Source organism: Acomys minous (assembly GCF_964271855.1).
Source record: "Acomys minous genome assembly, chromosome: 9".
Classification (NCBI taxonomy): Eukaryota; Metazoa; Chordata; class Mammalia; order Rodentia; family Muridae; genus Acomys; species Acomys minous.
Window position 1 is genome coordinate 59,997,584 of NC_140490.1, and position 27,384 is coordinate 60,024,967.

The following is a 27,384-nucleotide window of genomic DNA, read 5'->3' on the forward strand; positions in this document are numbered from 1 at the left end:
ATAGAGTGCTGCCTGAGTTTGATAACATCCCTGCAGTTGAAGAGCCTTTGCCTGGTCCTGCCCTGGGCAGCTGGCGCAACCAGCAGACTCCACCCACCTCCCCGCCCCTCAGATATTTGAGCCCCAAGCTATGCCTGTGCCTCCTAGCAGCCACTCTGCTTGCAACAGGACAGAGAAACAAGTCTGGGGTAAGCTCTGCTGCAGTCCAGGTGCTGGGGATGCCAGGAGCTGGGGATGTAGAACTCTGGGGAAGCTGACAGGTGTGGCTCAGGGAAAGAGCCCAGTAGGAATGGCTCTGGTTCCCTCTGCTGCTCAGTGGTCTCAGCAGGCTATGATTTAGCTGGGTGAGTAGCTTGTAGTCCTGGCTGGCTGGTGGCATAGCAACCCTCCCAGATCCAACAGTGTCTTTGGAGGAGACTGAGGGCAAGGGATGGGGCCAACAGTGAGCTTGCCTGGCTGCTGTGCTGGGGTCCAGGACTACTGGTGACCTACACATGCCTCTCCATCTGTAATCATCTGGAGAACCCGGAGAAGCAGGCTGGGACACACTGCTTTGTGCATGCGGACCCCGGAGAAAGGGGTGTGGGACAGAGAGAGGCCAAGGGTTGCGTGCTCTGTCTCTGCTTCCCTGTGTGGTGTGCCAGAGTCTTCCAGGGGCGAGGCCCAGGCTGTGCTGGGAAGTTGTGGCAAATCCTCAGCACCCTAAAGACCTGAGAATATAGATACTTGTGAGAAACAATACCAAATCTTTGAATATTTTTTCCCGTTAAACTTGAGCCAGAATAATTGTCATGAGATCTGGTGCCTGTTAGACTAAGAAGAAAGACACAGGCAAAGCTCTGACAGGGTTTCTGTGCCATATGAAACTGGCATGTAGCTTGTTTTTTTCCTTCCTTCTTGTTTTGATGGACCCAGAGCCTTACTCTGCTGAGGAAGTTCCCTGTCATGTGTCCCAGCCCTGGGCTTCCTCCTTTCCTTCCCTTAGATCTGCATTGGGAATCAGAAGTATGGCCAGCTAACACTCACTTCGTGTCAGGAACACTGACTGTGAGGGTATCTGGGGGAGGTGTGGCACTTGTCTTTGGCCTGCTTGGGAGGCAGTTGCTTGTGGTAGGGCTCTTCTGCAGGCTGCCCATTTCCTTTCTCCCGTGGATTAGGACTTGGGTGTGGGAGCTGATGTATTAAGTAACCATGGTAAATGTATGTGATCAGGGACTGTAGTGCTGGGGCCCATGGAGTGACTGCTGTTATCAGTATACATGGGGAGTGTCCCAGTGTTTCAAGGTTGCCCTGAGCAATCATAACCACTATCACTAGTGTCATCATCACACAGAGATGGTGTGAGCTTGTTTTTTTCTTCCTGTTTTGATGGCCTCAGAGCCTTATTCTGCTGAGCATTCTTTGGTTTGGTTCATTCTTGGCTCCAAACACCAAGTTTATTTGCCTCCCCTTCCCTGCATGTCTCCCCATACCATCCCCACACATGAATTTCACTTTTAGTCAACATAAAACAGCAGATTAAACCAAAATTTGATAGAAAACATTGTGGGAGAACTGAGATGTGTTGTTGCACACCTGTAATCCCAGCACTCAGAGGCTGAGGCAGGGGAATAAGAAGTTGAGGCCAGGCTGGGCTGTGTAAAGCACACACACACACACACACACACACACACACACACACACACACACACACACACACACTTTCCCCCTCTTCTTGTCTTCTAAATAGTATGTTGTTCCTTAAGAAAGGTGTTGGGGGGTCCAGGGGTCCCGCTCAAACTAAGGCACCAGCCAAGGATAATACAGGTGGTAAACTTTAAACCCCTACCCAGATCTAGCCAATGGGCAGAACATTCTCCACAGTTGAGTGGAGAGTGGGGTATGACTTTCTTTTTTTTAAATTAATTTATTCATATTACATCTCATTTGTTAGCCCATCCCATGTATCCTCCCATTCCTCCCTTCCTCCCACTTCCCCCCTATTCCCCTCCCCTCCCCTATGTCTGTGTCTGAGGGGGACCTCCTCCCCCTGTATATGCTCATAGGGTATCAAGTCTCTCCTTGGTGACCTATTATCTTTCCTCTGAGTGCCACCAGGCCTCTCCATCCAAGGGACATGTTCAAATATGGGGCACTAGAGTTTTGTGTGAAAGTTAGATCTCCTTCTCCACTCAACAGTGGAGAATGTCCTGTCCATCGGCTAGTCCGGGTAGGGGTTCGAGGTTTACTGCCTATTTTTTCCTTGGCTGTTGCCATAGTTTGCGGAGGACACCAGGGCCCAGACTCGCCTGTAGTTTTCCAGGACCCGCTGGATCCTTCTAATTCCTCTTTCTCCCAGGTTTCTCACACCTAAAGTCTCAATAGGATGTCCTCCCCTCTTACCCACTTTCCTTGTAGGTACAGTTTTTCGTGGGGACGTACACCTTGGACTAGTGTCTCAATATAAGTGAGTATATACCATTTAGCTCTTTTTGCTTCTGTGTGAACTCACTCATTATGACAATTTCTAGTTCAATCCATTTGTCCACAAATTTTGGAAATTCCTTGTTTTTAATAGCTGAGTAGTATTCCATAGTGTAGATGTACCACAGTTTCTTTATCCATTCTTCTATTGAGGGACACGTAGAACTAAACAGAGAATTCTCAACAGAGGAATATCAAATGGCTGAGAAACACTTAAAGAAATGCTTGACCTCCTTAGTCATCAGAGAAATGCAAATCAAAATGACACTGAGATTCCACCTTACACCCATCAGAATGGCTAAGATCAATAACTCAACTGACACCTCATGCTGGCGAGGGTGTGGAGAAAGAGGAACACTCCTGCATTGCTGGTGGGAATGCAAACTAGTACAACCACTTTGGAAAGCTATCTGGTGCTTTCTCAGAAAAATGGGAATAGGGCTTCCTCAAGACCCAGCTATTCCACTCCTTGGAATATACCCAGAGGATGCACTACCACACAACAGGGACATAAGCTCAACCATGTTCATAGCTGCCTTATTCATAATAGCCAGAACTTGGAAACAACCTACGTGTCCCTCAATAGAAGAATGGTATGACTTTCACACGTAATCTGGTGCCTCATATTTGACCATGTCTCCTGGAGGGGGAGACCTGGTGGCACTCAGAGGAAGGACAGCAGGTTACCAAGAAGACACTTGATACCCTATGAGCATATACAGGGGGAGGTAATCCCTCTCAGGAACAGTCATAGGGGAGGGGAATAAGGGGAAAATGGGAGGGAGGGAAGAATGGGAGGATACAAGGGATGGGATAACCATTGAGATGTAACAAGAATAAATTAATTTTAAAAAAGGAAAAAAAAAAGAAAAAAAAAAGAAAGGTGTTGGGCAGTGTGCTCCCTCAAAATAAAGGAAACAATAACAAAGCAAGAATATGTTTGGGAAGACACATGGTGGCTTTTGCCTTTAATCTCAGCACTTGGGAGGTATAGACAGGTGGATCAGTGAGAGTTTGGGGCCAGCCTGATATACAAAGTGAGTTAAGGACAGCCAAGGCTACACAGAGAAACTTTGTCTAAGGCAAACAAAAGCAAAAAACAGGTGTTTTTAAATAGCCCAGGCCATATGATACAGGCAAAGAGTCTGAGCTGTACAGTATTCTTACAGCAAGGGTCCAGGAGTCCTGTCACTAATATGGACATTAAACACTAGTTGGTATAAAACATCCATTCAATGAAAGAGTAGTATGACTGAGGCAGATGTGAATGCCTCCAAGTGCCAGTGGGTCTCAGCAGAGTCCGGGGAATGAGAACTTGCAGTGATGGTCTAACGTAAACCATGGTCCATGTTAGCGCTCCCCCCATACCTGTGTACGCATGTGTGCACATATGCTTATGTTGTGTAGGCTTGCACGTGGAAGTCACAGACCAACCTCAGTTGTGGGTCCATGCCTTTTACCTTGCTGAGATAGGGACTCAAACTTTGCCACTGCCTTTGCTAGGCTTCTGACCTATGGGAATATCTTCCAGATAGTTTTCTTTCTCCACCTACCATCACATGTGTGCCACCTTGTCTGGCCTACATGGGTGCTGGGGCTTCAAATTCAAGTCCTTATACTTGCATGGCAGACGCTGTATCCATTGAGCCATTTTCCTAATCCAGCAACTGTATTTTAAATCAGCACCAATACTCAATCTGTCTTTCAAACATTCAGAGTTCGTACTTCACAATTGCCCCAAGAGAAACCAAGAGTGGCGAGTGGGGTCTGACTTTCACATGAACTCTGGTGCCCCATATTTGACCATGTCCCCTGCATGGGGAGACCTGGTGGCACTTAGAGGAAGGACAGCAGGCTACCAAGAAGAGACTTGATACCTTATGAGCATATACAGGAGGAGGAGGTCCCCCTCAGTCACAGTCATAGGGGAGGGGCATAAGGGGAAAATGGGAGGGAGGAATGGGAGGATACAAGGGATGTAATAACAATTGAGATGTAATATGAATAAATTAATAAAATATATTAAGAAAAAGATTCTCCCCAGTCATCTGAGGATAGTTTTGTGCACCAAGAGGAAAACATGTCAGTTTATTGGAATTTTTAAAAAAGGCTTGAATCTGTGAATAAATTGAAATAGGGCAAACAAGATGACTTAAAGGCACAAAAGAACTCACTGTGTTTACACTCCTGCTAGGGATGCTAAAGCTGTTCTCTTCTCATCCCTACATCTGGGTACCTTTCCCTTTCTTGTAGCGCGATACTTCCCCTTCCCATGTTCTGTGAGTTCCCAGCCTGCTCAGGAGAGTCAGAACTGTTGGACTGTCTGACTGGGGCAAAGGAACTTGCCAGCTGCTAGTGGATGATGTGAGAGCTAACAGGTCTGCTCCTGCAGTTGCTCGCTTCCAGCTTGTACTGCTGCATTTGTGGTCTCCTGGCTGGTGGGTTCTTAGCTGCCTCTTGGCCTCTGAGCCAATTCCTTCTGGTTCCCCATGTACTGGTTTCTGCACTTGGGGGCCTGAGTTAGCCCCCAACGGCCTGTATCACTTTCTGCATGTGACCTTTACTCTCCAGGTTCTTTCCCTTTCTGTTAACTGAGCCACAACATCACAATGCAAGTGAAAGTCAGATGTGGCCTCCATATCAGCCTGTGTTTATGTGATATTAATTCCTCATTACAGGCTCGCCATCATGGATGCTCTGCAGGAAGCAAATGGCACTTTTGCCTTAAACCTTTTGAAACTACTGGGTGAAGATGGCTCCAAAAATGTATTTTTCTCACCCATGAGCATCTCCTCAGCCCTGGCCATGGTCTTGATGGGAGCAAAGGGAAGCACTGCAAGCCAGATGATTCAGGTAACCAGCACCCTTTCCCAGCAGCTAAGCATCATTGACCATCAGTTGAGCTGGTCCTCCACATTTTCAAACTAAAAAAAATTATAGTGAGGAATAAATGGGAATGCAATGGCAAGGGGTATGGTTGGATGCGTTATACCTGTTAGGAGCCTATCACTGACTCACTGGTGCTCACAGTGTGAGGGTTAGTGCCAGTAAAAACACCTAAGGGTGGTACCAGTGTCTCTGGGATCCCTACTTTCTTCTCTCTAGCCATAATGAATCCCAGCTTTCTCTCAAGTAAGGCACTAGACTGGTCTTGGGCCAGACCTAAAAGCTTCTTGCAAAATGCAGTCAGCCTTGGCTGTGAGCCCAGGACAGATCCATTAGGGCTCTTCCAGGTTGGAATGCTTTAGCTACAGAGGTACATGAACTGCAGAAACAGGATGTCCTGGCATAAGATGGGGAGGCCACCTTGGGCTCAGCTTTGCATTCTGGGAAGCACTTGGCCATACCTTTCCATTTTCACAAGACCTAATTGTGCTTGTTGCTTTGTTAGCCTGCCTCCTGCCTGAGGAAAGTTAGGGCCTACTTGATGACCTTCAGTTTTAATGGTCTTTCTTCTGCTTCCAAGCTACTACAACTTCTGATAGGCGGTTAATCTGTTTCCTGTGGCAGCAGCTGAAGTCACTCAGGTAGCTGTTCAGCAGGCTTAGATGTCTAAGGAGCTGTGTCTAATGTCTGGCACCTAGGTGTTCACTATTGATGCGGTCTTGCTTCTGTTTCAAGCAGCTTTACGTGGTGGCAGTTCCTCCAGGATTTTCCATGTGGCCTCCTGCAGGATGGTTTGGGCTTCCTTCCACCATGATGGCTAGGAAGAAAAGCACCAATGTGGCAGCTGCCAAGGCCTTTTAAAGCCCAGGCCCAGCACATGGCCACTCTCCTTAATCCTGTGCTGAGACAGTGCTGGAAGCAGCCCAGACCCAAGAGCAGGGAGGAGACTGGGTGACTGAAGTCAGAAGCAAGCTGCACTTGAATGACAGCAGATCTCCTTGGTCGCCATGCTTGACCAGAGCACAGTTAGTGACCATGAAGAGCTGGGTCTGTGAAGAGCCTTTTCTGCTCAGACAGTGCACAGGGGAGGGCCCTAGAGAGGGAGGATTCAAGGCATCTTCTTCTTTAAGGAGGTGGCTCTTTGAGTGGCAGCAGGGATCTGAAAGATTCTGAGGATGAGTTTAGTGTTGACTCATGTCCTACAGCTGAGCTGCCTAAGTTGTGTTTTTATCTGTTTTCATTTCAGGCACTTTCTTTGGATAAATGCAGTGGCAATGGAGGTGGGGATGTCCACCAAGGCTTCCAGTCACTTCTCAAGGAAGTGAACAGGACTGGCACACAGTACTTGCTCAGGACTGCCAACAGGCTCTTCGGGGAAAAGACTTGTGATGTCCTGGCTGTAAGTGTCACGTGGTTCTCAGGGACAGTAGGCTGAGGAGTAGCCCTATTCCCTTTCCCTCCACTGCAGTTTGTAAATTTTTTTACATGCATTGAACCCACATGTGAGTATATTCTTTTTCCCCCATTAAGAAATATTTTTATTATTTACACAGTATTCTGCCCGAATGTGTGCCTGCCCACCACAAGATGGCACCAGGTGTCATTGTAGTTGTTCATGAGCCGGTTTCTGGGCATTGAAGTGAGGACCTTTGGAAGAACAGACAGTGCTCTCAGCCTCTGAGCCATCCCTCCAGCCCCCATTCCCCTAGCTGTTTGAGACAGAGTTTCTCTCCATAGCTTTGGCTGCCCTGGAACTCACTCTGTAGACCAGGCTGGCCTCAAACTCAGAGATCCATCTGCCTCTGCCTCCCAAGTCATGGGATTAAAGGTGTGTGCCACCACAGGCCAGTTATGAGTCAATTCTTATTGTACAGAATGTCTAAGCAAGAGCCAACCCCTAATTCTGCCCCTTCCACACATAGGAGCTTTTTATATAGGGTGATGTGTGCTCCTGCATATATGGAAATTTAGTCAGTGACAATTTTTCCTGTGTGCTACTATTACATATATTGTTTTAATGTCTTTCTTTACTTTTTAAAATATTGTGGGATTGCCACATTATTATTGATCCATTGTTGGTGTGAGAGATGGCACCCAGGCTTTCATACATTTAAGCCCCAATTTTACCACTGACTCACACCGTAGACACTGTTTAGTTTTATTAGCCATCATATGAAAATTCTGAGTATGGATGTATGGTGACAGATTGAACCACTTGTATGTGGTGTGGTGCCTGTGCCACCACGGTACCAAGTCAAGGGTGAGGAACTGCAGAGTTAACACACATACACACACACACACACACACACACACACACACACACACACACACACCAAAACAGCCGGTCCTTCATCTTAAGAGAGCAGCTATTGCAGTGGCGGCAGCCTTTATTCAGTGTCCAAAGAGCCTTTTTATAGGCAGTAAAGCAGAAATGTCACTCACAGGTAAAATCTCTCAAGAGGTGATTGTGCACACGAGGGAAAGTCCCAAGGAAGGGAGGGGTGCAAATTCTCAGAGCAGTAAACATGACTAGCTAATCAACATAAGCACAGACATGGAAGCTGCTAAAAAACAGGACATGTAACAGCAAGACAGGCAGGCAGCCCAGTCGTGCCTGGTTCCCACAATGTGTGGCATTTAGCTTGTACCCAGTGTGGGCCAATACCAACAGAGAGTTATTGGATGTGGATTCATGCCCACATGCATAAATTGCTGTCAGGTATATTTGTAGAAAGAAGGTGGAGCCTCAAGACTGTTATATGCTGTTGTTGCACTGCTCTCCCAAGTGGCCAGAGATATCATCAGAGTGTTCATTTCTGGCCCTGTTGTCAGCTATGCACTATCTGGACTTTTTAAATGCTGACTTTGAGGTTGGAAAGATTTTTTTGAGAATGATCAAGTTGAACATTTCTAAATCAAATAAATAAATAAAATGAGACCTTAGAACTCCTGAATCTAAATTACACCTGATCCTGAGGATTTTGGGTAAAGGACACTCAACATATATATTCGTTGTTGATTCATGTATTCTGTGTGCATTTTTTGTGGTGTTTTATATTCCATTGTATTAATTTATAACAGATTTCCTTTTTGTAATGCTTTAAATTAGTCTGATTTTTTAAACCAGAATTTTCTAACATATTTCAGATATACCCTGCTTTAAAATGATGTGATATAAAAGTGTCAGATCAGAAAGCAGTAAGTTCTATGCACCAGTACCTTTTTTAAAATTTTTGTTTATTATTTTACTTGTTTTGTGACTCTAGCTTCTTTCTATGTTATTATCAGTTTTACACTTTACTAACATAAAAACAAAACAAAACTTCCCTCAAACAAAGATGATTGGTTTATTCAATTTCCCCTTTTTTTAAAAAAAGTTATTTCTCATTAATTTATCATTTAAGGATTTCAAATCATAAGTCTGGCTTTGTGGTGCACCCCTTTAATCCCAGGGGCAAGCAGATCTCTGAGTTCAAGGCTAGCCTGGTCTACAGAGTGGGTTTGGGACAGCCAGGGATACACAAAGAGGCCCTGTCTCCCTCTCTACCCCCAAGATTTCAAATACTAATCACTATACGCAATTAGATTCTTCTTTAAGAGTGATTGGTTGTTGCTTTAAAAATAGCAGCTTAAACTGATAATACCCAGTGTGTTTTTAAAATGTAAACCACTCATAGGCATAGCAAGGTATCAGTATGTGAGCAGCCAGTTTGATCCAGGCATCCAGGAGTCAGGGACGATATGTAAACCATGTACCATGCCAAGAATCTATGGAAGGGCTGATAAATGACTCAACAGTTAGGAGCCCTGGGCTCTTGTCCTTCTTTGCAGCTTGGGTTCCTTTTCTATCACCCACAGGACAGCTCACAACCATCTGTAACTACAGTTCCGAGGAATCTGAACCCCTTTTCTGGCTTTTAAGAACACAGGACACACATGGAACACTGGCACACATATAGGCATAATGCCCAGTCACTAAAATATACATAATAATAACTTAAACAATGAAGTTAAATAGCTTGTCAGATCTCTCAGTGACCCTCTGAGGTATATTTGTAGCTGTCTCCTCATTTACAGAGGTCAAGGAGGTAGAGAGCTGCCCGGCTAAGGCCACCCAGCTGATGCTCAGACTATGGTGTAGAAACCCTGAAACATAATTCTGTTTCCCTCAGTGTTTGTTTGCTAAATAAAATGCCTGGTATGAAAGCAAACCAAAACTTAAGAAAAAAGGTACATTTGCCACACACACACACACATAAATACACACATTAAAAATGAAAACAGTGCTCTCAAAGAAGAATTAGATCTGTAGCCATGAGATGAGCTGTTTCCTAGAAACACTGAGGAACTTCCGTACATACTGTCAGCTTAATGGACATTTTAGCCCGTTTATGTGTATTGAGTTTTTCTGTTGTTGCCTGGCAGTAAGTGGGTGGGCATCAATGTCACCGTCGTTTCATAGAATTCATCAGCAAATGGCTTGAACTTTAGTGTGACTTATGCTACTAGTGATCAGTCCCCTTTAAGGCCCTGTGCATGCCTGGCCAGTCCTTCACTATGTGCTGAGTCACCCACAACCACACCCCGGCATGGACTGTGTTTTTGTGACTTGCTCATCCCCTGCAACTGAGCTGCCTGACCGTGGACAAATAGCTATTCAAATTCCATATCATGAGGTAAAATAAATTTAAAAAATTAAAATGGAATACTCAGTCCCACAGCTTCCACGGCCACTCCCCTGCTGTTCTGTGGCTATAGGTGACATATTTTGAGTGGTGCTCATTTGTATTGTTAGCATGAACACTGTGGCTGAAGGTCCAGGCTGTGCACAGTGCAGAGGAGTCATAGCACATGTGGGGTTAACCCTCACTCTGCCAGTGTGGAGGTCTGTTAGAGTGACAGCAGGGTGACACTGCATCTGAGGGTGCTCATGTGGCCTCATGAACCTCAGCTACAGCCTTGAGGATCCAGCTGGTTACATAAACTCATTCACAAACAAAGCTAAAGAAAGCTGGAAACAGGAGGGCTGCATTTTACACTCTACCCATGGATTCGTTCACAGAGCACATCTGTATGCCATTACACTTTGAATCTCTGCTCCTGTGCACTGAGGAAGGCGGCTCTTGGTGCTAATCACTTTCCTGGCTGTGTAATCATGTTACTCTGTCCTAGTCCTTTAAAGATTCCTGCCGCAAGTTCTATGAAGCAGAGATGGAAGAGCTGGACTTTCAGGGCGCCACAGAGCAGTCCCGACAGCACATCAACACCTGGGTGGCCAAAAAGACTGAAGGTGAATGCAGGCTGCCTCAAGTTTGTTTGTTTTCAGTGCTGAGATTTGACTCCAGGGCCCTGAGCATGTTGAGCAGGCTCTCCTGCGCACTGAGCCACAGCCCAGTCCCTGTTAAGCACTTAGCCTATGTTTTTGAAAAACTGGTGCATTTATTTGTTGTTTGTTTATTGTGTGTTTATGTATGTCTGTGCACACGTGCAGTCAGAACAACTGACAGGAGTTGGTTTTCTCTTTCTACCACAGGAGTCTAGGGATTCTCCTCAGTTCTTCAGGTTTGGTAGTGGGCACCTGTACCTGCCAGGCCAACTCTGATTCCAGTCTCTTTATTTTCATTTTTGATTTTTGAGACAGGGTCTTACTGTAACCCTGGCTCTCCTGGAACTCACTATGTAGACCAAGCTGTCCTCAAACTCAGAGGTCCAGCTGCCTCTGCATCTCAAGTGCTAGGATTAAAGGCCCATACTTTTTTCAAAGTAATTTTTGAAACATTGTCTATTTTTATTTATTTATTTTTATGTACATTGCTGTTTTGCTTGCATTTCTGAGTGAAGGTGTTGGAGAATTCTGCAGCTAGAGTGACAGACAGTCGTGAGCTGCCATGTGGTGTTGGAAGTTGAACTTGAGTCTGGAGTCTGGAACAGCAGCCACTGCTCTTAACCACTGACCCATCTCTACAGCCCCTTTGTAGTCTATTGCTAGTAATCATATTATTAATATCTTCACAACAACTCAAGTATAAACAATAATGATCTTTTTTTCTTTAAATCAGAACTTGTTGACATGCCTGGCCACTGAACCCAAGGACTCTAGTGTGACAGACAAAGTAAAGTACTCTAATGTTGATCTGCACCTTGAGCTCTAAATCAGAAACCAGAACTCTTTCTTTTCTCTCTTGAGGCAGCATTTCTCTATATAGCCATGGCTATCCTGGAGCTCACTCTGTAGATCAGGCTGGCCTTGAACTCAGGGGTCAGTTAGAGGCTTGCACCACCACATCCAGCCCCTAAATCAGAACTCTTAAACCCTTCCCATCACAATTCCTTTTTGCCTGAGAAAATGACCTTGTACACTGTGTAAAACAGGGATACATTTAGACAACAAATCTTTAGAAATGTGTTTTAATATAAATTGTTGGTATATGTATAATTTTGTCATAATTAAAGATTGGGACATCCGTAAACCCACACACCTGGAATCCCAGCACTCTTGGAGGCAGATGTAGGCAGATAGCTCTGAGTTCAATGATGGGCTTGCCTACAAAGTCAGTTCAGGGCATCAAGGGTACACAGAGAGACCCTGTCTCAAACAAAACAAAACAAAACAAAAACCACACCACCACCAACAGCAATAGCAGCAGCAGCAGCAGCAGCAACAACAACAAAACCCAAAATAAAACAATTAAGACAGGCTCAAACTTGCATATTAATGAGGGACAAGGGTATCTTACACAATACAATCCAAAGAGAGAATAAGTTTCAAGCTCTAAACATTTTTCCTATGTATGTATAGATGCCTTTATAAACTTATGTGCACCCTGTGCCTTTAGGTGCTTACAGAGGCCAGAGAGTACCTTATCCGCTGGTTCTGAAGTTACAGGCCTTTGTGAGCCACCTGTTGTGGGTAGTTTATGAACTTTTAAACATTTAATCATCTCTTCATTTCCTCAAAAATGTAATAATTTGATGCTTACGTGCTGAGAATGAACAAGTGAGGATATTGAACATCTATTTTTTTTCACAGTAAAGCCAAACTTTCTGTAAGAGCAGAGTAGTTTGCATGTAGCTCACAATCGCTGCCTTCCTCACATGACAGTGAATAGGAGCTGACATGTTTCACACAGTCTGCGTTTTATGGCCTAGCATGATGGCATGCACAGTCCACAGTGCTCATGTATGTGAGGGACAAGGCCACAGTGAGGCGCTGTGAAGCATGATGGGAGCTGCTGCCCGAAGCACCTTGGCTTCATCATGCCTTTGAGGTTGAATGTAGTTTTGCCTATTGTGGGTTCAGGAAGCCTTGACTGTTGGCACTTTCTTCACTCAGCCCACAGTCAGGCAGTAAGATCACCACCTGCAAAGCTGTCTCTAAAATATTACCAGCTTCTGATACTTTATTTTATTTTATTTTATTCCTTTTAATGACAGTGACTCATTTTGTATCCCTGGCTGGCCTATAATCTGTTATGTAGACTGGGTTGGCTTCAAACTCACAGAGATGGGCCTCTGTCTGGCTCTGGGATTAAATGCTCTGTCACCACATCTGGCTTTCCGCAGCTTTTAACAGCATGTCTGTGATGCCTCCTAATATTTGATACAACTATCTGAGAACTGACCAGCCTCCTGTCTCTCCCTTCCTCAGTCCCTCTTTCCTCCCTCCTACTCTCCCTCCTTCCCTTTATTTTTCTCTTTATTTTTAAAAGTTTTTTTTTTTAACAGAGTGCAGAGTGCTTTCACTCTAGTCTGCAGCTCTTCCTTCACTGGGTGCAATTTTCTCATATCTACATTCTGTAGTTATGTAGCATGGCTGCAGGTGCTGGGCCCAGCCCCCACTGCCTGTGGCTGTACACTGCTTCATCCGTGTAAGGTCCATTCTATGACTGCTTTTCTACTTTCAGTTTATTTTAAGCTTATCCATAGATATTTATATTGACAGGATTATGTGTAGTTTTTAATGTGCATTCTCTAATGCTCATTCTTTCATATATATATATTTATGTATACATACATATATCTTAATATATAATAACTTCAAATATATTTGAATTTAAAATCATATGAGTCTATTTTAAAAAAGCCGAAATTCCTTTCTTAAAGCTGTACACACCATTTGTCTCTTTACGGCTCAATTATTGCATTTAAACTACAACTGCATGCTTAGCATCCATTTATACATTTCATGTCTTTATTTAGATAATTAAAGTTTTCTTACCAGAACATTATGAGCTCATTTTTCTTCTCTCTAAAGCTTTTAAACCACTAAGGTCTGTGCTGGAGAGAAGTCTCAGCAGTTAAGGATGAACACAAACTGCTCTGTAGAGGACGTGGATTGGCTTCAGTTCTAGGGGACCTAACACTTGGGGCCTCTGCGGACATCACCACACATGTGGACTTTCATGTGCACATGCACAGCATAAACAATTAGAAATAAATCTTAACAACAAAAAATGTTCCTTCCGTTGTTGATTTCATAGTTGTTGCTTTAAGGACAAGTGTCCCATTATGTTGAGAGAAGTGAAGTCTCTTATACATCCTCCTGACCAGAGCAGGAGGTTGCACCATTTACCTATAAGCTCTTGGCACATTTCAGCTAACTCTGTGAGCTGATTGGATCTTGTCTTTGTTACTGTTCTATTGCTCAGAAGAGACACCATGACCCAAGAAATTCTTATAAAAGCATCTAGTTGGGGGCTTGATGATACTTTTAGTAGGAGTAGTTCATGATCATCATGGCAAAAGCAGAAAGGCATGGTGCTGCATCAGTAGCTGAGAGCTTTGAATCCTGATCCACAGGCAGGCAGGAGAGAGAGAGAGAGAGAGAGAGAGAGAGAGAGAGAGAGAGAGAGAGAGAGAGAGAGAGAGAGAGAGGCCTATTAGGCTTGCTTTGCATTTTTGAAATTTGAATGACACCCCCACAATTCAACTGAGGACTGAACAGAAATAAATGATCCCATGGGGGCATTCTCATCCAAACCCCTACAATTCTTTAATTACTTGTTTTTTCCATTCCTCCTTTCAGATAAAATCAAAGAGCTGCTGTCCCCAGGAACAGTGGATTCAGACACTCTGCTGGTCCTTGTGAATGCCATCTACTTCAAGGGAATCTGGAAGGAGCAGTTTAACAAAGAGGACACCAGGGAGAAGCCTTTCAAAGTCAGCAAGGTAAACACAGTGCAGCAACAAGGAGACTCCTGGACAAGGTCCTCTGTCCACAGAGAGGCTCCTCCTAAGCCTGCGCCTCTCCTGCCCTTGGGCAGCTCAGCAGCCAGGACTCTCTCAGCCTTGGGAATGTTCTCTTCCCTTCCTCCTTTGCATGTCACCCATGGTGGCTGCAGGCTCCATGGCTTCAGGCCTGGCCCTGCTTCTTTCATGGCTTATTCTGCCACTGGCAGCTGCTAAGGCCAAACATGATGGCAGAGCTCTGCAGTGGACTTGAAATGGTCTTTCATAGATCTTTGGAGGTAAAGTCTCAACTCCAGATGTGGCGTAGAAGGCTCCTAGTGGCCCTGAATGCAGCCCATTCCTCATGATTCCCTTCAGTAGTGCACACTCCTTTCTTTTCAGTTGTCTTCCTAGAAGTGCTGCCTTGTGTCTTCCCTGTCCTTCAAGAGGACCACACCCCCAGCTGGTTGCCACAAAACAGTTCTGTGGGAAAATCTTTCTCACCTGTCTGGAAAAACAGCTGAGAGCAGGCGGCTGTGTAATGAGAGCCTGACTTATGGTCAGTGCTCAGTAAACACTGAAGGAGTGAGTGAAATTCAGTGTTGGCTTGATGGGATAAGCATAGAATTTTGTTTATAGACCAGGAAACAAAGTTGGAGCTGCTGCTTGCTGATGACTCATACTGCTTTATAAAACCATATATAGTTCTCTCTCTCTCTCTCTCTCTCTCTCTCTCTCTCTCTCTCTCTCTCTCTCTCTCTCACACACACACACACACATTCACACACCCACAATTTGTCTCTTTCTTATTTCTTCTGCTCCTTCTCCTTCTCCTTCTCCTTCTCCTTCTCCTTCTCCTTCTCCTTCTCCTTCTCCTTCTCCTTCTTCTTCTTCTTCTTCTTCTTCTTCTTCTTCTTCTTTTGTTTTTCAACACAGAATTTCTCTGTGTAGCCTTGGCTGTCTTGGACTTGTTTTGTAGACCAGACAGGCTTCAAACTCACAGCAATCTGCCTACCTCTTTTTCCAAAATACTGGGATTAAAGGCATGCACCACTATGCCTATCTTCTCTGCTTCCCTGTCTCTTTCTCTTGGTGCATATACTCCTAGGCTAACAAAGTAAAGTAATTACATCACACTCTGGATCATTAACCAGACCTTGAATCTCCCATGCAAATTTGAATTTGAACCTCCAGTTTCTCAGGAAATGCATTTATTTCAACTTTGTTCTCAAATAAACTGTTCTGGTTTTTTTCTTTATTAGAGTAATTCTGTCCTTGAAGTCACTTATTGACTTGTTGTATGTTAGGACTTCCTTCACTGCATGGAACAAACACCCTAGATGACTTGTGTAAGTTCATCACCCACTAAGAGGGCAAGAATGGGTGGAGCCTAGGGCTGCCTGCATGGGGTGATGTTCTTGGGACCCGGCCCTCCTTTCCTGCTCTGCCACCCTTAGCATGGGCCTTTTCCCTCATGCTCACACCAGTGCTCTGACTCCTGCAGTCTGCAGGGAAGGACATAGGATGGAAAAAAGCCTCCTTCTGAGACCTTTCCCATATATTACATCAGTGGAAGTTGTAGGCTCAAATTTCTTAGCAATTATATTTTACTCCTAACTTATTAACCAAGAGCACCTCACTTATAACCTGACTAACCTGAACAATAGGAAAAGGAAATTAATGAATACAATAATGAAACTGTAAGAATATCAGCTCTGAGGAACCCTGCTCTTGAGCGGTTCTCTCTAGAAGTGTCTCAAAGTGGAGTGATATACAGCCAAAGCTATCCCAAGTCACCAAAGGCCCTTTCGTTTTTCTGCTCCCCTGTTCCTGTAGTTTTTTTTTTTTGTTGTTGTTGTTGTTGTTTTTGACAGCCTCTCTGGCTTCCCGATTCTCTCTACCTACTTCCACATGCTGGTGCTCTGACAACCTGGCCCAGGGGTGGCAATTGTGGGGAAAAAAACTTACTCTTAGTTTCCAGGTTTCTCTCCTTTATCAACTGCACCCTTTGTTTTACAATTGCTTTAATGTTTACCTTCAAATTTTTTAGTTGTACTGCCAACTCTGCCATTTTTTTCCAGAAGAATAGAATTTACTGACCCTTCTGGTTTTTGCATCTTATCTGTCTTTCTTCCAATCTTTTAAAAATGTTATGCAGTAAAAAGGTGAAAAAAAAAAACCATAAAAACAAAAGATTCCATCTGTGTACAAGTCAGGAAAGGACTTTGTAACAGCAGCTGCAATTTTGCCGACACCCTGAAAGAGCATTACTATCTCTTGAAAACCATTATCTTCCTCCACAACATTAGAAGGTACCCATGATCATACCCAGAGCTCATTGGGTGCTACTTGTTTTGGTGTCCTCTTTACAATACTTGGAAGGATCCAATTTGTTTTCTTTATAAGTTGTATATGTTTGTTTTTCCAGTATTTGTTATTAAGGTCCCCCCCCCCCAAAAGTTACTCCGAGCCTTTTGCCAATCTTCATTAATTACCCATAGTCAAATGATTATAGCACTAGTAAGAAGCACCACAATTTCTGCCAGGTCTGTCTCTGATAGTTGACAAATCTTATTCTTCGCTTTGTAATCAACTCAGAATTTTTTTTTCGATGTACATCTTCACCTTCTTACTTTGTTTATTTGCTAGAAAAACCCATTCCATAATTCTATCTTCCCTTTGCATAAGGAGCCCAGTAGGAGATTGTTTTTAAGGCAAAATAACCAGAATGCAACCAAGTTTCGCATCAATTCTACCCACATATGCCTTTTGTCGTATTTGCACTACCAAAATTAACTCCTTTTCTGCTTCAGCTGTTAGACCCCTTAGACTGTTTAAATCTGGATCCCCTTATAACATTTGAAATAAGTTACTTAACTCATAGGTAGATAGTCCAATTGTAGGCCTTAACCAGTTAATGTCTCCCATTAATTTTTGAAAATCATTTAGTGTTTGCAACTGATCTCTACAGATCTGTACATTTTTTTGGTCTAATTTTTGTCCAGTTATCTTATAGCCTAAATAGGTAATTGAATCTCCTCTTGGTATTTTTTTCTACAGCAATCTGTAACCCCCAGCATGGCAGAATCTTTTGTACTTCTTTAAACATTTTTTAAAAAAGACTCCGAATCAGAATCAGTCAACAGAATATCATCCATGTAATGATAAATAATAGATTGAGGAAACTGCCTGTGAATTATTTCTCATGGTCTTTGAACAAAAATTTGGCATAAAGTGGGGTGGCTCAACATTCCCTGTGGGAGTACCTTCATTGGGGTATCTCCTCATTGGACCACTACTGTTCAATGTAGGTACTGAGAAAGCAAACCTTTCCCTATCCTTCTCATGCAAAGATATTGTTTAAAAAAAACAACAACCTTTTAAATCAATTACTATTATAGGCCAAGACTTAGGTAACATGGAAGGTAAAGGAATTCCAGGAAGGTAAATGACCCATTGGTTGGATTACCTTATTTATTGTTCTCAAATCTGTTATTATCTTCCAGCTGCCTGACTTCATTTTTACTACAAACACAGCAGGATTCCAAGGGCTAGCAAATTCTTCTATTGCTGAGCCTCCAGTTACTCCTGTATTAAATGATGAAACGCCTGCAATTTTTCTTTTGTTAAGGGCCACTGCTCTTGCCACAGGAAGTACTTACTGTGGCTAATGCTAAGTGCAGAGCCAAGAGCCGTTGTCGTCTTTTTAGTAGACACACATTGCTCTGTGGCTGTAGCAGACGCTCACTGTAATCCACCTGTGGGGCCACACTTCCAAAGTCACAACATTTTCTGTTGGTATGGCTTTGTATTTCAATTATGAACAGTATTCCTGCTCATTAGTTTGCCTCTAGTCTAGTCTTCAGATGTCACTTGAGACTGTACTGAGCACGAGGCATTAGCTGGCTGAGTGTTTGTCTTCTCATGAAGCTCTGTTTTCCTGGAGGAGAGAAATGTGAGACAAGGATAATAAGAACACAGTGCTTGTTGGGAGGGCTCTAGTGACACATGGAGGACATGAAAAGATGCTGTGCTTGCAGGAGAGCCACCGAGGAAACCTTCAGCGTAAGATGGCATGTGGACAGACACCAGGACATAAGAGGTGTATTCCAGGTTCTGGGGACTTGTTTGTTGGGCAATAAGGGACTTAATCCTGTAATCTCACAACACTAAAAAATCTCTATGACTATAGTGGATCAAAGAAGAGAAGTGAGGTAGATAGAGCAGGGAGCAGGATGGGCTCCTTTTTCTATTCCAGGATGTTGGAAGGACTTTAATTACCTTCTGTTCCTGCTAGAGTGGTATTACACAAAGGTGTTCACCTAAAGTAATATGGTCATAAGGTTTAAAAAAAAGATTTATTATTTATTTATTATCATGTATACGGTGCTCTGCCTGCATGTACACCTGCATGCCAGAAGAGGGTATTAGATCACATTATAGATGGTTGTGAGCCACCATGTGGTTGCTGGGAATTGAACTCAGGGCCTCTGGAGGAGCAGCCAGTGCCCTTAACCTCTGAGCCATCTCTCCAGTCATAAGGTTATTTTTTTTATAAGACTGTGTTTGTTTTTCAGTTTCTTTCTTAATCTGGCTATCACACAAATAATTGAGACATTTATATATTTGTTTAATAATAAGATTCACAATAATAACTGAGCAGTTATTATCTTTTTCTTAACCATCTAAGGTAATCTGGTTTTCTCCCAGGGTACATCCCAGGAATACTTGCACTTTGTGGTCTTTCTCCTCCAGCTACTTCTCCTGATGTCTCTTGGATCTCTCCTGTGGCTGATTCCCTACTTTGTCTTCTATCTCCTCCTTCCCTGGCTGGCAGGAAATCAAGCCTTATTCTCTTTCTTGCTCAGATAATTGGCTGTAAGTTGCTTATTGGCAGGTCAGGGGCCAATTGGGGAGCAGGGTTTACACAACATTGAGACAGGATTGTAACAAAATATGGGCAGTGCAAAAATCAACATTTAAATCACATGACAACCTTATGCCTATACTGAAGTCTGACTTGCTTTGTGCTGAGACATCTGGCTTTTGGGCTCAGGACAGTGACAGGGAGAGCATCGCAGTGTCCCAGGGCTGTGCTGATGGCAGTGAAGGTTAAAAGTAAGGTCAGATTTTGGTTATATATCAAAGGGACAGACAATGCAACATGGTACTGAGTCAAATATAGGGTATGTGAGAAAGACAGGGGTCAAGGCATGAAATACTTTTGGCAATGGGAAGGAGGACATCAGTGTCAATCAAGACTAGTAAGAGTTGTAGGTGAGGTGTACCAAGGAATATCCGATTGCAAGAATCAGATAGACTAAAATACATTATTGCAGAATTCAGGGAGAAGGTCAGCCTACAGCAGTTAATGTGCGAGTTATGTTCAAAGTCATGAACGTAAATGAAATTGCAGTAGAAAAGAATTCCTGGCCCATGTCATCACAGGAGTTTGGAGAATGGTTCAGTCATCTTTCTTTCTCTAAAAACATGGAGATAACCAACCTTTTAAGAGAAAGGGTTCATTTGACTCAGTGTTAGGGGTTTAAGTCTATGATGAGATGACGCCATTGTTTTGAGGGTTCTGGAATGACCGCTGGGAGCAGGTAGTAGAGCAAAATGGTTCATCCTAAGGCCAGTAAGAAAAAGAAAGGAAAACATCCAGGATCCCACAGTTCCTCTCAAGGGCATACCTCAATGACATAAACACTTTCTATTTGGCCCCATTACTTAGAGATCTCACCCCTATGCCAGGCTTGGTGACAATTACCTAATTCCAACACTTGGAGGCAGAGAAAGGTAGCTCCCTGAGTTCAAGGCCAGGCTTGTCGCTGTTGCAAGTTCTAGGCTACCTAGCGAGATGCTGTCTCAAAGAAACAAGATTCTACCTCCTCACAAGCTTGCTCACTGAGGACCAAGCCTTGAAAAATGGGACTTTGGGGGCATGTAAGCTCTAATCAAGTGATTGAGGGACTGAGGAAGTATTCTAGAGGTTAAAAAAGAAAAGAAAAGAAAAAAAGAAGTTAATTCAAGAAAATGTTTCCTAGGCTGGAGAGATAGCTCAGCAGTTAAAAACACACGTTGTTCTTGAAGAGGACCAGAGTGAAAATCCAGTACCCACTGGTCTCTCATAACCATCTATAACCATAGTTCTAGGGGATTTGACTCCCTCTTCTGAAATATGCAGGCTGTAAACACACATAGTCATGTGGTAACTATCCATACATGGAAGCCAAACACTCATAAAATACCATTTAAAAAGCAGGTGATCATCGGGTTTGGTGGTACACACCTATAACCCCTGCATTCTGGGAGGTAGAGGCAGGTGATCTCTGTGAGTAGACAGCCAGACTGGTCTACACAGTGAGTCCAGGACAGCCAAGGCTATAAGGAGAAACCCTATCACTAAAACAAACAAACAAACAAACAAACAAACAAACAAACAAAAACTATTCCTAGGTGCAGTGGCTGTCTCCCTTAGATGAATTTGCCCAATGTGTCACTTATCTTTCCTTTCCAATTTATCCATTCTGTACAGAAAGAGGAGAGACCTGTGCAAATGATGTTTAAGAAGTCTACCTTCAAGATGACCTATATTGCAGAGATATCCACCAAGATCCTGATGCTTCCCTATGTCGGCAATGAGCTGCACATGATCATCATGCTTCCAGATGAGCACGTTGAACTGAGCACGGTGAGGCGCGTGGGCCCTTGATGAGGATGCGAGGGAGAAAGAGTAACATTTGGGTTCTGCTGGGGCAGCTCTCCTAGGCTCCCACGATCATGTTTTCATTTTCTATTCATTTATGTGGCCTAGATCATGCTTGCTAAACACTCAGCATTGAGCTGCTCCCTAGCCCCTCCCAGCCACCACATCACCCCACAGCCACACTCCCTGCGCAGTGTAGAGCCTCCCCATCATCCCTGGAGCCCTGTGTGACAGCACTGTCCTAAAGTCTTGAACTCCCCTCTAGGTGGAAAAGGAAATAACTTATGAGAAATTCATAGAGTGGACGAGGCTGGACAAGATGGACGAAAAAAAGGTGGAGGTTTTCCTTCCGAGGTTTAAGCTGGAGGAGAACTATGACATGAAGGATGTGCTGTGCAAGCTGGGCATGACGGATGCCTTTGAGCCTGACAGGGCAGACTTTTCTGGAATGTCTTCCAAGAAAGGCATGTCTTTGTCCAAGGTCGTACATAAGGCCTTTGTGGAGGTCAATGAGGAGGGCACAGAGGCTGCAGCTGCTACAGCTGCCATCATGCTCTTGAAGTCCTTGACCATCTACCCCCGATTCTGCGCTGACCACCCTTTCCTTTTCTTCATTCAGCATGTTGAGACTAATGGGATTCTGTTCTGTGGCAGGTTCTCCTCTCCCTGAGGGAGGGCCGATCCTGTCAGTATTTTACCCACTCTATGGTTTACCTGTGACCCAAGTGACTTTTTCCATGAGTGCAATGACAGTTATGAAATAAAAAGCTTTATAGCATCCACCATTGTGTGTCTCTTTGTCTCATGGGAGGGCTTTTCCTACGCTCTTGATTTGCACTTCTGTGGGTTTGTGGTGATGCTGGCTGTAGAGTTCATCCCTGCTGCAGGACCCTGTGGCTCCCAACACCGGCAGGCATGTGTGCTTCTGTCTGCTTCCTTGGTAGCATCAGGATCTCATCTCACTTTAAGTACAAAAAGCCATTGAGCTGAAGCTCTGAGGCGTGGGCAGCAGGGACATGCCTCAGATGGTCTCTGTGTAGAACTGTGTGTGAAAATTTGTGTAAGCCAGACAGGTGTGGTGAGCAGGCACTCAGCCCAGTAAGAAGATATCCCTTTTCCTAAAGCTCCTTTTCCCTGTCCTGTGGTAGGACACGTAGACCCCTTTAGGTGCACACTGTCCACTTTCTCCCAGGGCTTGCAAGCATGAGGTCATTCACAGGAATATACTTGACGACAGCTGCATGAATAGACATCATGTGACTTTCTACTTAGTGATAAGTATTACAAATAAATACTTTTTTTTGGTGTTTTAAGACAGGATTTATCTCTGTACCCTTGGCTGTCCTGAACTCCCTTTGTAGACAAGGCTGGCCTTGAACTTACAGTGATTCACCTGCCTCTGCCTCCAGATTGCTGGGATTAAAGGATGTGTGCCAACATGCCTGGCTTAATGAAAACTTGAGAAGTTTCTTCAGCCATGTTTGTCACTTGCTGGAAATAAAATAGAAGCATTTAGCAGGAACAGAGGAAATTGAAGGGACTCTGTGTGGAAGAGTCATGTTGGAATTCTAAGGGCTAGCAAAGCAAGAAGGACTTTCCATGACCTATGTGCAGTTTTTCAGGAGCCTGGTTCCCTTCTGACTTCCCTGATGCTAGCTGTGGTGACAATATTATTGGGTAACATTAAGACACATGGAATTTAGGAGTAGGTGTGAGGAAAGGGAGACTCTAAGTGACATATTTCGAGTGGTGCTCATCTGTATTGTTAGCATGAAAAACTGTGACTGTATTTCTAGGCTGTGCACAGTACAGAGGAATCCTAGCACTTGTGGAGTTAACCCTCACTCTGTCAGTGTGGTGATCTGTTAGTGTAATGGCAGGGTGACACTGCATCTGAGGGTGCTCCCAGTTACCTCATGAGCCTCAGCTACTACCTTGAGTATCCAGCTGTTCACATAAACTCATTCATAAACTACGGCTGAAGAAAGCCGGAAACAGCAGGGCTGCATTTTACACTCTTCCCATGGATTTGTTCGCAGAGCACATCTGTACACCATTACACTTTGAATCTCTGCTCCTGTGCGCTGAGGAAGGCGGTGCTTGGTGCTAATCACTTTCCTGGCTGTGTAACCATGTTGCTCTGTCCTAGTCTTTTAAAAAGTCCTGTCTCAAGTTCTATGAAGCAGAGATGGAAGAGCTGGACTTTCAGGGTGCCACAGAGCAGTAACGACAGTGCATCAACACCTGGTGTTCATGCCAGCTGTGGCTCTGAAGGGGTCCAGGGTAAAGTCTCTGGGGCTGGATGCAGATGCTCTTCCAGTTTGCTGTATCTCTTGGGTGGCCAGAGTTTATGGCTCAGACAACTGATCAGGATTGAAGGAGAAAGGAGGGAATGGAGCCCAGGATTTCTTTTCTAGGGACCGGCTTTAGGAAAATTTAAACTGACCATAATTTTCCTATGGCTAAGGCTGTAAAGGTGGCTTTAGCCAGAAACTGCATGGGGGTCATAAAAGGAGGCTCTTCGATTTGTAGATAGGCCTCCTTGTGAAGATCTCCAGTAAGCTAATGTAAACTCAGGCTTATTAGTTGTAGAAGGCTGATGGCCCTGAGTCTAACTTATTTGCAAATCTACAGAGAAATAAGAAGTAAGAGACAGAAAAGAAATCACTCACACACACATACATTCAAGAGAAAAGGTGGTTGAAATTAGACATCTCAACTTCAACTGAGGTCAAGTTTCCAATTTTCAACACCGTTTATTGTTGGTGACCATACTTATACTTCTGAGAAAGGGTATTACCTCATAGTAAAAAAAAAAAGGCAATTAATCACAAAAACAGATGAATTCTTAAAATACAACAGGTTACATGTTTGAAAACTAAATATTTGTTATCTAGGTATCCATTACATAAGTTCACAGTGAGTTCAGAGTGACAAAAGTTGACAAGGCCTGTAGGTTACTAGAGTCTAAAACTTACAAGAATATACAACTTATCAATTAGGACTGACCTAACTATACACTATCCAGCTATCTCTTACTTCATTATGAGTTCAGGACAATAATTGTATCTGTCTTTCATTCTGAGAAACAGTAAATTCAGGCATCTCTAGGTAGCCCCATTCCATCTTGGGTTCATGGAAGTTTAAACCAACTTGTCTGTATTTATGGTGAAATACCAGGATTCGTGGTACCATCTGGAGTGGAGGCTTATCTAAGGTCATAAATCTACTTCCAGGCTATCCCTAGTGAGGCATCTGGAGGTCCACAAAGGTATTTATTGCAGCCATAAACTAACTTTAACTTTTAAAACTATGTGAATCCAATTAGGAATTCCATAATGAGGAGTTAATTCATGTAAATAACAAACAGTACATCTTCAACAAAACCCTATAGGAAGTTTGCTCAATCAGAGCTGGGCAATACCGAGAAAGTTAACAGTTCACACTAACGCCAGGTGTTTTTACTTTTTGGTTGTTTGAGACAGGTTTTCTCTGTGTAATCTTGGCTGTCCTGGACACGCTTTGTAGACCAGGCTGGCCTTGAATGTAGTTCTGGTTGTCCTGGACTCACTTTGAAGAGCAAGCTGGCCTTAGATTCACAGTGATCTACCTGCCTTTGCCTCCCTGGGTCCTGTGATTAAAGGCATGCACAACCATACCCAGCTCTAATGCCAGATTTTAGAAAGATGCAACAAAGCACAATGGACAGGGTAGTGAGAAGTTGGAAGCAATTCTGGGGTACATCATGATACAGACCTCGCAATACTGGATCACCTCTAGAGATCTCTCATGCCTAAAGAACTTCCCCAAATCAATGGCTCCTGACAGCAAGTCAGAGGCTGGAAGCAGTTCTGGGGGTACATCACGGTATAGACCTTGCAAATACCAAATCACTTCTTAGGCAGCCCATATGCCTAGTGAGCTCCCTTAACAGGGTGGCTCTTGGCAACCTAGGTAGCCAAAAAGACTGAAGGTGAAAGTTGACTGTAGTTTGTTTGTTTAGTGCTGATATTTGAATCTAGGGCCCTGAGCATGTTGAACAGGATCTCCTGTGCACTGAGCCACAGCCCAGTCCCTGTTAAGCACTTAGCTTATGTTTTAAAAAAATTGCTGCATTTATTTGTTGTTTGTTTATTGCGTGTTTGTGTATGTCTGTGCACACCTGCAGTCAGGACAACTGACAGGAGTTGGTTTCTCTTTCTACCACAGGAGTCTAGGGGTTCTACTCAGTTCTTCAGGTTTGGTAGTGGGCACCTGTACCTGCCAGGCCAACTCTGATTCCAGTCTTTTTATTTTCATTTTTGATTTTTGAGACAGGGTCTCAATGTAACCCTGGCTTTCCTGGAAGTGAAGAGATGCTGAAAAGAGAGCTGTCCTCACCTAATAAATGTCCCTTTATGGAGATGAGAACCTGCCACAGAACAGCAGGCTGTTGGTTTTGTTGTGCCTGATGAAGAAAAGGAAGGGATGGTCAGCACAGAATGTGGGGACACACTCTAGAAGGCAAAGTGGAATAGCGTTAATTAAACTGCTTGCTGCTGCCTCTGTGCCCTCCTCGTTGACCTCCACCATACTCCTGTGAAGCAATTTGGACACACACAGGCCTCTCTCCAAGGACATTGCTGATAAGTCAGCCTTGCCCCCTTGGAACACATCCACCATTCCCAGCTGTTGAAACACTGACTCCATGTCATAATTTTCTTGCAACATAAATTTTGGAAGGGAAACTCTAACGTTGGTGCTTTCCATGAAGTCTGGTTTGGTCCAAGCTGTTAGCTTCTCAAAAGTGAGATTGTTTTCCACCTAACAAAGCAAAATTAGAGACCTTCAGACTCACAGTTGAAGTCTTACCCAGAGCCACATGGGCACTTCCTGCTCACAGTAGATTCCATCATCATACACAGGGCACTGCCTATTCATCTGTCCAGTGTGAAGGCCCCAATGTCCTGCTAGCTTGTACGTGGCTTCCCTGATGGGCATGGATGCCAGCATCAGCATAGGAAGGCCTGGCTGTCTTCTGCTAAATCACTTCTGAGACATCTTCTGTACACACAGGTTTTCATGTCCATGTGATTTGGTTTAGGCCAATTTGCTTTTGTTTTCCTGAACTAGACTTAGTTTTGAAAATAGTAAATCATTGCTGCTGAAATAAAAAGTAAAAATTTTGAAAAGAAGACTTGGTGGGGTGGGGGTGTTTCACACCAGTAATCCCTCCACTCTCGGAGGCAGAGGGAGGTGGGTCTTTGTGAGTTCGAGTACAGCCTGATCTACAAAGTGAGTTCAGGACACCCAAGGTGATACAGAGAAACCATGTCTCAAAAATAAATAAATAAGATGGACAAAGCCGGGCGTGGTGGCGCACGCCTATAATCCCAGTACTCGGGAGGCAGAGGCAGGTGGATCGCTGTGAGTTCGAGGCCAGCCTGGTCTACAAAGTGGGTCCAGGACAGTCAAGGCTACACAGAGAAACCCTGTCTCAAAAAACCAAAAAATAAAAGATGGACAGGAATAAAGAAAGAAAGAAAGAAAGGAAGGAAGAAAGACAGACGGGGGGGGGGGGAAGGCCTGGTGTGGTGGCACATGCCTTTAATGCCAGTAAATGGGAGGCCAAGGTAGGAAATCACTGTGAATTCAAAGCCACCTGGTCTATAAAGTGAGTCCAGGACAGCTAAGGCTACACAGAGAAACCCTGTCTCAGGAAAAAATAAAAAGAATGAAAGAAAGAGAAAGAAATGATTTGTCGTGAGTCACACCAGAAGGGAGGTCTATTCAGGGTTGGATTCTTTGGGTTTTGTGGGCTGTTGTGGCTTGAATATAAAATTACAACAAAAGTCTCACATTCTGAACCCTTGTTTGGGAGGCAGCTGACATTTTAGGAATGAGCTGAGTCTAGCTGAATGAAGGACAGAGTTACTGGAGCTGTACCTTGCAAGTTCATCTTCCAGTCTTTGTTCCTTATCTTTTTTTTTGCTTCCTGTTAACTAATGCACACACACCTACCACCATACTAACAATGACGGCTGTAGGTGACTTGAAATGAAACTCCTGCAACAGTGGGACACCATAAATCCTCCCTCCTCTAGGTTATTCCTGTCAGATATTTTGTCAATGATGAAAAACTAACACCCCAGAGAAGCAATGCCATGGTTAGGGAGCTG

At 43.9% G+C, this 27,384-nt stretch overlaps 1 protein-coding gene across 2 annotated transcripts; it reads left to right on the forward strand.

Moving 5' to 3' along the window:
• The first annotated feature begins 110 nt into the window (after nucleotides 1-110).
• LOC311605694 (serpin B6-like) lies at nucleotides 111-22,009 on the forward strand. Of its 2 annotated transcripts, XM_084796414.1 has the most exons (8): nucleotides 116-188; nucleotides 2,398-2,446; nucleotides 5,142-5,316; nucleotides 6,596-6,748; nucleotides 10,522-10,639; nucleotides 14,375-14,517; nucleotides 21,056-21,211; nucleotides 21,492-22,009. In XM_084796414.1, the coding sequence occupies exons 1-8, from the start codon at nucleotides 131-133 to the stop codon at nucleotides 21,894-21,896; spliced, it is 1,257 nt and encodes a 418-aa protein (XP_084652540.1). In that variant the 5' UTR covers nucleotides 116-130; the 3' UTR covers nucleotides 21,897-22,009. The 2 variants fall into 2 exon arrangements, with proteins under 2 accessions (XP_084652541.1, XP_084652540.1); XM_084796415.1 differs by lacking the exon at nucleotides 2,398-2,446 and having other exon boundaries at nucleotides 111-188.
• Nucleotides 22,010-27,384: the final 5,375 nt, after the last annotated feature.

Coding starts and splice junctions, on each gene's coding strand:
- LOC311605694 (XM_084796414.1), top strand. CDS start 131: ATGCCTGTGCCTCCTAGCAGCCACTCTGCTTGCAACAGGACAGAGAAA. Junction 10,640..14,374: donor GGTGGCCAAAAAGACTGAAG/GTGAATGCAGGC, acceptor TCCTCCTTTCAG/ATAAAATCAAAGAGCTGCTG. Junction 14,518..21,055: donor AGCCTTTCAAAGTCAGCAAG/GTAAACACAGTG, acceptor CATTCTGTACAG/AAAGAGGAGAGACCTGTGCA.